Source organism: Haliotis cracherodii, unplaced genomic scaffold (genome assembly GCF_022045235.1).
Source record: "Haliotis cracherodii isolate W230 unplaced genomic scaffold, xgHalCrac1.p SCAF_8, whole genome shotgun sequence".
NCBI lineage: Eukaryota > Metazoa > Mollusca > Gastropoda > Lepetellida > Haliotidae > Haliotis > Haliotis cracherodii.
The window spans coordinates 37,134,529-37,147,326 of NW_027266341.1; the positions used below are offsets into that span (position 1 = coordinate 37,134,529).

General features: G+C 41.1%; 1 protein-coding gene across 1 annotated transcript; it reads right to left on the reverse strand.

The window, feature by feature from the left end:
* Window positions 1-2,059: 2,059 nt before the first annotated feature.
* On the reverse strand, window positions 2,060-10,976 carry LOC139449751 (cysteine and tyrosine-rich protein 1-like). The gene is made up of 4 exons (XM_071231274.1): window positions 10,735-10,976; window positions 8,166-8,277; window positions 6,850-6,995; window positions 2,060-5,392 (listed from the first exon to the last, which is right to left on the reverse strand). Exons 1-4 carry the CDS (start codon window positions 10,808-10,810, stop codon window positions 5,112-5,114), a joined length of 615 nt encoding a protein of 204 aa, XP_071087375.1. The 5' UTR covers window positions 10,811-10,976; the 3' UTR covers window positions 2,060-5,111.
* Window positions 10,977-12,798: the final 1,822 nt, after the last annotated feature.

Genomic DNA, 12,798 nt, shown 5'->3' on the forward strand with positions numbered 1-12,798 from the left:
GTCGACTAACAATATGCCCAAGGACATTCGTCGCTGATGACGTCACTGTCGAGAATCGATCCGGGAGATGCAAAGTACTGGCCCCTTTGGGCGTAGTTACCCTGGGTCTGCCTGTTCTTGGTCTGATCTCTGCCCGGTCTGTCTGTAACGTTGCATCAGGTTACTTACAGTAACACTGGAGCAACCAAGAGGTCTAGAAATGTGGGCACGGGTGGCTCCCATCTGTATCATACATACCCAGGGTCCGCTCGCGTTGTTCGGGTGTCACACGTGGCATTCTGTGGTGGTTATTTATCAGTGTGATCGTCTGATATGCAGTCCGTATCATTTATATACCCTTAGAGGTTAAAGTGTTCGCTCGCCACGCCAAAGACCCGTGTTCGATTCCCGACATGGGTACAATGTGTGAAGCCCATTTGTGGTATCCCCACGCCGTGATATTGCTGGAATATTGCTAAAAGCGGCGTAAAACCTCACTCACTCACTCACTACAATTGGAACGTTAGATTATATCATCTGGATTTTAAATCTTTAAATCTCAGAAAAAAATAAATACTCTGCATACAGATCAACGGACATCCCCAATAAGGTTTTACAAGACAACATGCATTTAGGATAGCAGGTACTGATGTTGCTTCAATGAATGAGGGTGTGGCCCATTCGCTGTGCAGAGTTGCGTCCCTTGGGCACGCCAGAAACCTATGATTGTGGGTTCGAATCCCGGTTCGACCAAATTATGTTTCTAGTTTGTCAGCACCATACCCGTGCTTGTGGTGAACGTCGAAGACCTGCATCCCTTCGTCCTTCCTCCCACATTAAGCTGACACGCCGTGATATAACTGTAATAATCATAAAAGCGGTGTTAAACCCAACTCACTCACTGTTTTGTGGGAGCAGTTCTGTGTGTGCTGTGCTCATTGAAGAGCAGGAGAGCGTGACGACAATGTACACCAACCACTTCCTGGTCTATGTTATAAGGGCCTGTTATTTAAGTTCTATTTTAGTCTGAATACAAATCATGAACGATATCCTTGTCGCATTGTGGTCATGCATACATGCCCTCAATATGATGGCATTACGAAATAGTGTAAGCTAGAAACATCTACAAGCATTTTTTTCTGCAGATATATCAAATGATGGGATTTCGTGATCGGTGCACATAACGCTCCCGAATATAGCCTCAGCTGTACAAACAAAGCACACACATATATACCACGACAAGGTTATCAGGTCACCAGCTATGTCACATCGTCATGGAAACAATCGAGTCTGGGTCAGACAAACCGGTGACTGAAAGCATCAGCAGCCATTCGTGTCAGCGGAGCACAGATGCAGACTATCAGTCCAGTCGCACATTTAGAATATCATCTGGCAGCGCATACGAGTGAGTGAGTGAGTGTGTGAATGAGTATGGTTTTATTCCAGCAATATCACGGCGGGGGACACCGGAAATGAGCTTCACACATTGTACCCATGTCGGGAATCGAACCCGGGTCTTTGGCGTGACGAGCGAATGCTTTAACCACTAGGCTACCCGACCGCCCCCCAGCGCATACGATATAAATCTACGTTGATATTGCAATGATATACTGCTCTACTGTATGGTGTGCGGAGTTGTGTCCTTAGGTTGTAGTGTGGTACCTTTATTAATGAACGGAGTTCTCTCCCTCAGTGTCAAACACAAAGAGGACCTGAACCCGTCGTTCTGAACCCATATGCACCATGTTCGACGCTACGACTAACTTCTTCCCCAGTCTGTCGCTAAGGCGCTATGATCCGTCTTGCATAGTTGCGCCCTTGGCCGATTCAGGATCTGCTGATCGCCGGTTCGAATCCATGAGTCGAGTAGAATATGACCTTCGCTTTGCTTCAGCCATGCATGGCTCGTTGGTGAGACCAAATTGGTAAGCTTCGTGACCTGCACCATTTCAGCTGACTGGACGTGAAATTACAAATATTTACTGTTCAAAGCCGTATTTGTCCCATCTGAATCCCACCCAATGTCTAGATAAAACACAAATTCAACTTACGAATACTTTTTTATTGTCGATGTATAGCCTGGGAGGATTGTATCCAATTTAAATTCACAGACAGATGTGAATCTTATACATGTATTGATAACCTAAACTTTAATTATTGTGATGATGATATGGACAATATGGCCTAAAAATAAGACGGATCGTATAATTGTGTAATGAAAAGGCCATTTGTTTACCAGGCCCATTTTGTGCGTATCGGGGCGAAAAGGACAGATGCATCTTCTCCTTTCTTTCCTTTTCAAACTGCTGCACAATACCATGCATGTATAACAAAATAGAATCTCACCACAACTGTTGTAAAGAAAATAAATTAAAGGGCAGAATTACAATTTGTTAAAATTACATTTCATTAAAAAATATATATCTTAAGAGAGCATATTCCTACATCTGCCAAAATATAACAGAGTACATGTTAGCTTTAATGGCAAAGAGAGGAGATTTAAGTTAAAGAAACTATCACGATATTGTAAATAAAAACATCACAGATGGACATACTATTTATTATAATGTACATCATATTCTCACATGCACTTCATGTGGTTGTCATCTTCATATGAACATAGAAAGTATGGATATAAACAATATACATATTTACAAATATGAATGATATGTTCAATTGATACTGAATTACTAGCATTGTTTCCGCAGGGCATACATCCGTGAATCTCCAGACATGCTACACTATGTTTCTCACATTGCACGTTATCATTCAAACATACCATTGCATAAACACGTGTTAATAACAGCCCAGTGCCACTAGGTCAAACAAACTGAATGTTTAATGAAAAGCGATATAATTACTTCAACATTGGAGATTCGGGTTCTTAGGGCAGTGTTCATCCATGGTGAGTCACAAGGTAAGACCTCATGCAACTTTGTTCAAGTTTAATGAAGGTCAGGGTGTGTTAAACGTAAACGTTGCTTATCCCACCGTGGGGGTTATATTATGGTTATATTGTTTACCGTCACTCTTTTGTTCTAAAAATAATTCATGGCTGGTAGTCATAACGCATTGTTTGTATCGTGCACAGAAAGGGAGTTTCCAATTCAGTACTTAATTCACGTATGGTCCTCCAGTCTTTAAATATCGCTCGGTGCTTACCTTTACGAAGAAAATATGGGGACTACTAATGTGACATAAGGTATTCAACGATGGCAAAGTTACCTGGATAGCATTTACATGAAATACTAATTCATAATGCAACTAATTTAGATGATGTGTTCATTTTAACTATTTATATAAACTAAGTAAATGTAAAATATCTTAAATGTGTTCATTGAAATTCCGGTAAATAGAGGTTCATTAACGTCTTTAATTGCTTCTGACAATCTTCCATGCCGCCTTAAACATTGCATCTTCAAGCCTCTTGTTTCAGTATGGCATCACATCCCACTGACAGACCATGTTTCAGACGCTCTAGAGATGGTGAATATGACACGGTTCACACAGTGGGCTCGGGTGTACCTTAGTTGTTTGCGTAGTGAGGTCTGGTCGTTGATTGGGATTACCAGAGAGAACAAGTGATCTGGATGGGGATTTCATATCAGGACTAGCACCATTTACAAACCTGTCCTTGCGGAGACCACGTGTCTGTGATCAAATACCATACATACTGTGTGCAACATGTCATTCCCTAATTTGTTTTACAACTCTGTCATTGGAACCAGGAGTGTCCACATACATGAAGAATTAAAAAAAAAACGCCAGAGAGTTATCAGTCTCGACAATATGCCGAAACATATTGCATGGCGCGTTAAAGGCAACATGGTAATGAACTTAATTTAACTGGATCACTGAAGATCCGTGATGACACCAGGTGTTCGCGAAAAGGGTAAGCATTTCCTGCTCTACCGGAAGTAGACTAATCATTGTTCTTTTCTTGTCGATTATACGATATTATGTGTTTAAGTACATGGATGTGCAAGAACTGAATATGTCTGTTTGAATTCCTTATGTGGAAATATTGTGCCTCCAGGATATATGTTAAATATAAGTCATTCCGATTAAACACCAGTATTCGAGAACCACAAATTCATGTCCGTAAATATGGACCAGTATATGTACATATAAAATGTTGAAATACTAATCGCAATAGTTGACAACAAATGCAATATTTATTAATTTCTTTAAAAAACGTCAAAACATGTAACTTTCCAACAGGAAATTTTAACTAGTATTTGATCAATGCACATAGCCGGTGTGAAATACTATAAATGATCAAATTGGTCAGATCATACTTAATAAATCTCTCAATATTCATTGCTGTTGATCACCCAGCCAACATATATAAAATGAGACCAGAGAGTTATCAGTCTCGACAATATGCCGAAACATATTGCATGGCGCGTTAAAGGCAACATGGTAATGAACTTAATTTAACTGGATCACTGAAGATCCGTGATGACACCAGGTGTTCGCGAAAAGGGTAAGCATTTCCTGCTCTACCGGAAGTAGACTAATCATTGTTCTTTTCTTGTCGATTATACGATATTATGTGTTTAAGTACATGGATGTGCAAGAACTGAATATGTCTGTTTGAATTCCTTATGTGGAAATATTGTGCCTCCAGGATATATGTTAAATATAAGTCATTCCGATTAAACACCAGTATTCGAGAACCACAAATTCATGTCCGTAAATATGGACCAGTATATGTACATATAAAATGTTGAAATACTAATCGCAATAGTTGACAACAAATGCAATATTTATTAATTTCTTTAAAAAACGTCAAAACATGTAACTTTCCAACAGGAAATTTTAACTAGTATTTGATCAATGCACATAGCCGGTGTGAAATACTATAAATGATCAAATTGGTCAGATCATACTTAATAAATCTCTCAGTATTCATTGCTGTTGATCACCCAGCCAACATATATAAAATGAGACATCTGGAATAATTCTCAGTAGTCATGCATAGTGTCTCCTGAGCATAAAGATAAAATTGCAGATTTAATACGTATACGTAATTAATACATATATCAAACTGTAAGAGAGTATACGTATGTCTCATAGTACTCACTTCATTTAGTTTTAAATCATTATTATCTTCGTTTCCATACCCCCAATTATGCTGAAGGTGTGTATGTGTGCTCGTCTGGAGGGGGAGCCGAAGATTTGGAATCAGGTGGTCCATTTTGTAAGGGAGAGGCCGTTGCTGCCGTTGGGGAATATGGTGGCAGAGGCATTGGTGGATATTGTGGCCCCGCCATCGGGGGACTGGGTTGTCCCGCCATGACGGTGGAATACGATGGGGGTGGCTGTGCCATTGCTGTTGATTGGGGGTAGTAGATTGGAGGTTGAGCTGGGTAGTTGTAGCCTTGGTTGACAGTTGTTGTGTTTACTGTGCCTGAGTGGGAGAAACATTAGGTAAATAGAAGCAACAGAACCCTTTCCATATTCCAAAAACATCTCTGCCGAAGCCAGAGTCCATTTTAAGCAAACATCGCCAGGACCCACTTGCACAAAGCGATCTTAGCGCTAAGATGATCGTAACTCCCATACATGAACATAGGCTTACGATAGTGTTAGCGCTAAGATCGTTTTGTGCAAGTGGGCCCTGATCTTAAATCAGACAGTTGCAGAGATTATCATACAGATCAATGTATGATCTTTCTCTCATGAGGATATGATGACAAACATGTGTTCTAGATTATGAGTGAGTGAATTTGATTTTACGCCGCTTTAAGCAATATTCCAGCAATATCACGGCGGGGGACACCAGAAATGTGCTTCACACATTGTACCCATGTCGGGAATCGAACCCGGGTCTTCGGTGTGACGAGCGTCTAGATTATGAAGACCCGTGGTATGGACATGTACGTTCTGGGGCGGTCGGGTAGCCTAGTGGTTAAAGCGATCGTTCGTCACGCCAAAGACCCGGGTTCGATTCCCGACATGGGTACAATGTGAGAAGCACGATTTTGGTGTTCCCCGTCGTGATATTACTGGAATATTGCTAAAAGCGGCGTAAAACCATATTCACTCACTCACTCATATGTACAGTCTGACCCGTGAACATCCGGGTATTCAGCAACCCATGCTTGCCGTAATATGCTTGTCGTAAGAGGTGACTAACGGGATCGGGTGGTCAGGCTCGCTGACTTGTTTGATGTATGTCATTGTATCCAAGTTGCTTCAATCGGTGCTCACTGGATCGTCTGGTCCAGAATCAAATATTTACCGACCGCCGTCATATAGCTGGAATGTTGCTGGGTGCAGCGTTAAACAACAAACAAACAAACGAACAAAACATGTACATTCTATGTAGCGGGACATTCTTAGGTCAGATGCTACACGTGTAACGGGACATTCGTACGTCAGATACCACACGTGTAACGGGACATTCTTACGTCAGGTGCCACACGTGTAGCGGGACATTCTCAGGTCAGGTGCCACACGTGTAACGGGACATTCTTACGTCAGGTGCCACACGTGTAACGGGACATTCTTACGTCAGATGCCACACGTGTAACGGGACATTCTTACGTCAGATGCCACACGTGTAACGGGACATTCTTACGTCAGGTGCCACATATGTAGCGGGACATTCTTACGTCAGGTGCCACACGTGTAGCGGGACACTCTTTCAACAGATGCCATCTGTAAATCAAGGCATCCTTACGGCGAATATCAAGTTTTTCGATTCAACGGGTATATCAGTGCACCTCTACGGCGGATGTCGCCATATGATATATCAATATAATGATCGTGGTTTAAAACCACACATAACACTTACTGTTAGAACTCCAGCGCATTATTCATGTAAAGTAAATTGTAGTAATGTCTATAAATAAGCAGTCTCACCTGTTGATATGACAGCAAGTTGGTTGGTGGTCATCAAGCGACCCTGTGTCCGTGATCGCCTACAGCAGCAGATACATGTTACAATCACGGCGATGAGAGCCAGGCTCCCGAACCCGCTCCCCGTGTATACACCTGTACTCGAGTAGCTGCAACGACGATTGAACTTTGTTTGTTATATTTCACGAGTATATAGTAATAATAATATACACACGCGCTAAAAATCAACCAGATACACACAACACAGACAAACAGAGAGAGACACACACATACACAACTCAAACACGAACACACACCAACACACACACTGACACACACACAGATACACACACTGACACACACACATTTTCATATTCACAAATACACGCACACATCCACAAACAGAATCAGAATCAGTTTGTTCTCAAAAACCAAAAAAGGTGGTTCAATAGTATATTACAATAAATAATTATGTATATGTACAAAACGCAGACAAGATGGCAGTTAATAACAACATGTCACTACCTAGCAGTTTTAATACTAATGGACATTTTTACATAAATCTCGATAAATTCTTTAGAGTTTTACAAATTTTATAATATTTGTCCATTCAGTATAATATGATATATACACACACACACACACACACACACACACACACACACACACACACACACACACACACACACACGCACACACACGCGCACACACACACACACACACACAGACATTCGCAAACACACTAACATACACAGACAGATACACACCACACAGACAGATACACACCACACAGACACACACACGCGATCACACATTCACAAACACTCACACACAAACACATACTCCCGTTCACAGACACACACACACGTTCCACATACACACACAGCGCACACACACTCACACACATACACACACGCACACGCACACGTACGCTCTCACTTACAAACACACACACACTCACCATACACGCATACACATACATACATACACACACACACTCACCATACATACATACACATACTCACACGCACTCACGCACACACACTCACACATTCGCAAACACACAAACATACACAGACAGATACACACCACACAGACACACACACGCGATCACACATTCACAAACACTCACACACAAACACATACTCACGTTCACAGACACACAAACACTTCCCACATACACAGGGCACACGCACTCACACACATACACACACGCACACGTACGCACTTACACACACTCACCATACACACATACACACACATACAAACACACACACACACTCACACTCACTCACGCACGCGCGTGCGCACGCACACACACACACACAAGGGCTACCCACCTTCTACAGCAGTATCTGTTGTAGGTTGATCCACAACACGTGTCTGAGCAGTAGATGCTCTTTATGTTCGAACCATAGCTACTCCTCTCATAACACACTTCGGAAGCATACGCTGAAGGAAGAAACAACGGGTTGTTAATAATGGACTGATTTTAGAGTGATGCCCTTCAATAACAGGATTTATTGCATGTCTCAGAAGAGGCACGTGTCACAATATAAACACAAGCTATGTAAATGCTGCAACCCATGTTTGATATATATATATATACATAAGTCCGTTTTTAATGTCAGTATTTCATAATGGTATGAATTATTGTTTATCATTTATTTAAATTATTCGTTTATGTATATGTGCACTAAAGTAAATAACATTGATAAGTGTCAGGCATTAGAAGCTCCATACACTACGACACAAAAGGGATTTGTTCTGGAAACTGCTGTACACATAAGAATATGATTGTAGTCTTGGTAACAGTGGTCCTGTTTCTATATTATTTGTATCGTTTCTGGACCTTAAAATTTCCATGTCAACACCAATGGTATTATGAAACAGGAAGCGATATTTACATCAGCCAGTTGGGCCTATTTACCAATCCCTTTCATGTTGAATGAAATATGTTAACACTCCGTGTCGGGCCTTGTGTGGATCAGCCTTTGTTTCTCCACGCTTCATCAACGCCTGGTCACGCCATGGCCAAGACAGAGAACACTGGTCTCCACTCCTGGCTGGTGATTACGCATTGTTATGTTGTACACGGTTAACTGAACAACCCAGCTGATGTGTATACGGTGACGCGGGTATCCTAGATCTGTGTGTGACTAGTGAATATACGACGATAACACTGACGATAACACTGACGATAACACTGATCTCTGCTTATACAGTCCTCTGCTCTGCTTATACAGTCCTTCCAACCTTTCCCTCACAAATATGACTAATGATAATTTATGGCAACGATAGAAAAACATAGTCATGATTTGTCACAGTCAGTATTACTAATAATAGAGGTTGAACATATTTTATTCAACTCTACTTAAAAGGGATTCGTAAATATGCCTCACGGTATATAAATACCGCTCCCTGTTAATTCCAGTGTTGACATCAAAACTATAAGGCCAAGAAACAAGACAAATTATATAGTATAATGACCAATCCTCTTATCCAAAATACGGACTGTGATATATTTAGACTCATTGTACAAGCCTACCACTATTTTCTGTAAAAACATGGACAGACATAAATAGGTGGTGGCTGACAACTCCTCTGACCATACAATACTGTTTTCATCTCAAAATTGTGCAGCAGTACATATCGCTTCTTTTGTTGGGATAAGGAGGACAAGTAGGGATGTGAAGTGGAGACGCTAAAGAAAAAACGCACAGTCATGCTGTAATATTTGAAATATGTAATATGTTTGACAACGCTATTATTTTATATTTACATTAATATTTCCACGTCCTCAGTAACGAACACATTGTTAATACTTAATACTGATAATGAATAATTATTTTGGCCATATAAATAACATCATCTACGGTCCTACAAATACTGTACCACTCCCCCGCCACCCACACAGAAACACCAACCCACTTCATCCCACCCCTTTGTGGTCTAGTGGATAGAGCGTGGAAGCCGGTAGTTCGATCCCCAAGTCGCGGCATACTACAAAACGTAGAAAGATGGTACTAGCAAAAGCACACGCGCTCACACACACACACACACACACACACACACACACACACACACACACACACACACACACACGCACGCACGCACGCACGCACGCACGCACGCACACGCGCACGGACACACACGTCGCTATATGAATGGCATAAGCTTGACACTAACACCATTCCCCCTGACAAGAATTTCGTGATAATTTGATGCAACTTGGTCTATTGTGTTACATTTAAGCTACATGATGTAGCTGATCGGATGGTCTCTGTGTCATCGTAATCCAAGTAGCAGTTGCTCATAACATTAATCACTGGGTTGTCTGCCCCAGATTCGATTATTTACAGACCACCGTTATATAAATGGTATTTTGCTGAATGCGGTGTTAAACAACAAACAAATCTAGGGGAGGTATAAGTGCGAACTCGTGAACTTGGTAATGGTTCAGAACTCATTTGTAGTGACAATATTATTTGAGTGCGGTGTTACTTACAGTATTATTTAGACATGTAGGTGTCTGCTTTGCTTTTTTAAAACAACCTCTGGCCAGAAGTACAAAAACTTATTAATATATTATTATATAATACTTATATATGACGCGGGACAAGCAAAAGTTATATGTAAAGGTTAGGGGTAAATAAAACTCGTAGCTGGAAAATGGGTTACAGGCGGAAATATTTCCCACATAGATACAACACCTATGAATTGGTGTCAGCTCAGGGTTAGTTTGGTTAAGCTGATTTCATACAGTGAGTGGCTGCTTGTCGTGGATTTGTTATACAACATTTTCCATAAATGTGTACGTATAGTGACTCAAGAGACCACGACGTGTTTCTTGTATCTAGATTGCCTACAGGATTCTAGTTATGATGACTATATACATTGAATACTCACAGGCGGTGATTAAAGGTAGAATAATCCACACAAACTTCAGGGAAATCATGGTTATCAGCGTCAAGATGTCCACCATTCACCACTTGGGTTGCGTAGATCCCGGATGTTGAGGTACAACCGACCTTCCCGCCTGTGACCTGTGACCCCGTGAGGACACAGTGGAGCATGACGCAGCACAATACGTATACCTACCCCAGGCTTTCAATACACAACCCGGTTCGTCACTGCTTATTTCGAAATCCCTTCCATCCTCAACGCATGACAGGATCTAGGTAACCAGCAGGCCTCGTGTGCGTCACACCTACATTTACATGATATTGCACAACATATGACAGAAGGAATAATGCCTGAGGGAGGATTTTTTAAGAAAGACATCCACACCGTCTATGCGATCATATATCATGGCTGTGTAAATACATGTGCCAGGCTGGCATCTACCCAGGTTATACCCGCTCCGCGTTGTAAACACATGAATGGTCCCGTTAAACCTGTATGTCTCGCATACCGCCTGTATGGGGTTCGGGAGAAGTGAATTGGACATTCAGAGAGTGCGGTTAGTGAAGTAGTGCGTCGCGTCTTGCGGTATTGCACCAATACTGGCGGAAGGACACGCATCTCAGCCGTGATGAGGAAATTGATTCCATTACTGCCATTCATGAATCATAAACCTGTTGCTGATACGTATAAAGAGGAAATAATTTGACGTGTATTTCTCATTTACTTGTTTCATTTTAAGTTTCCGTGTTGTAAATACGCTATCGTGTTACTGGATTTAATGGTCTAACAATCACTTGATTGTCTGGTTTGTTTACAAACCGTCGTCGCATGGTAGCAGTACTTCTTTTCGGCATCGGGCTCAATTGTTTCCAGTTGTAGTTGCTACCGGTAGAACAGGACATATGCTTACTCTTTTCGCGAACACCTTGTGTCATCAATGATCTAGCCATATAATTTTGCACACACACCTACCCCCCACCCCAACTCCCACCCACACACCTTCACACACCCAATATGCCCGTTGCCTGTCCATACAGTAACAGGCCTATTCTACCCCGGAATGCTCACGGTGCTATTTCAAATCTTGATTCAGCAACGTTTTCTTGGATTGTTTCGTCATGATATCTACACACTCCATTTTTTCTGATCATGTATGATATTATAAAGTAGTTTATAATCGTGTTATCGGAAAAGTGGGGTGCATACTATATAAACCTGCACAGTGTCACACTATGGCAAACAATGCATCACGGATGTGATACAAACTATGCCCCGTACAACTTCCTACATAAACACCAAGTGTTCCTCACAATATCCTGTGTAGTTTGGTTGCAACCAATAGGCTTGAATAATACAGTCATATGGGGATGCTTTTGGTCATGATATTCAAGAAACTTCTTGATGCCTGTATCAAATGGGAGGTTTGCATTTATTTCTGGATTGAGGAGATTAATTGTTACTGTTACGTGTCGACTTCCAAATTGAAACAATAAGATAATCCAGAGATCTATACGCAGATGAATACAAAAAATACTGCAAAGTAAGTACAATGACAGTACACATGAGAGTGTCAGTACCAAATTCAATGGCATTACTATTACAAAGGTAGTATCAAATATGAAAATAGAGGAAATAGCAATACGTCAGTGATAAAAATATTCATCTCTCAGCAACAGTGGTCAAGCTTCCAAAATAGGCTAGGTTGGATATCCAGGGTGAAAAGTGATCTTCACTCAAAAGCTGGTCTTGGTGTAATGTGGGACGAAATGTGAGATGATATAGCCACGTTTTCCCCCTTATATAGTCTAACCAGCTTCCAGAACTTTCCATAACGGGCAGGATTGGTCTATGCTGTTGTGCAACTTTCCAGAAAACATCACCTTATAAATATAGTAACTTCTACGCCACAGCTTATATTAAACAGTAATACATTCTTGAAAAAGAATTATTTGTAAAATACTGAATCTACGCAAAAACAATCTAACACAATTACAACATTTTTTTACAATACACAACCATAAAACATTATGAAGGAGTATGATTGTAGGACTTACTCTAGAAAATCGC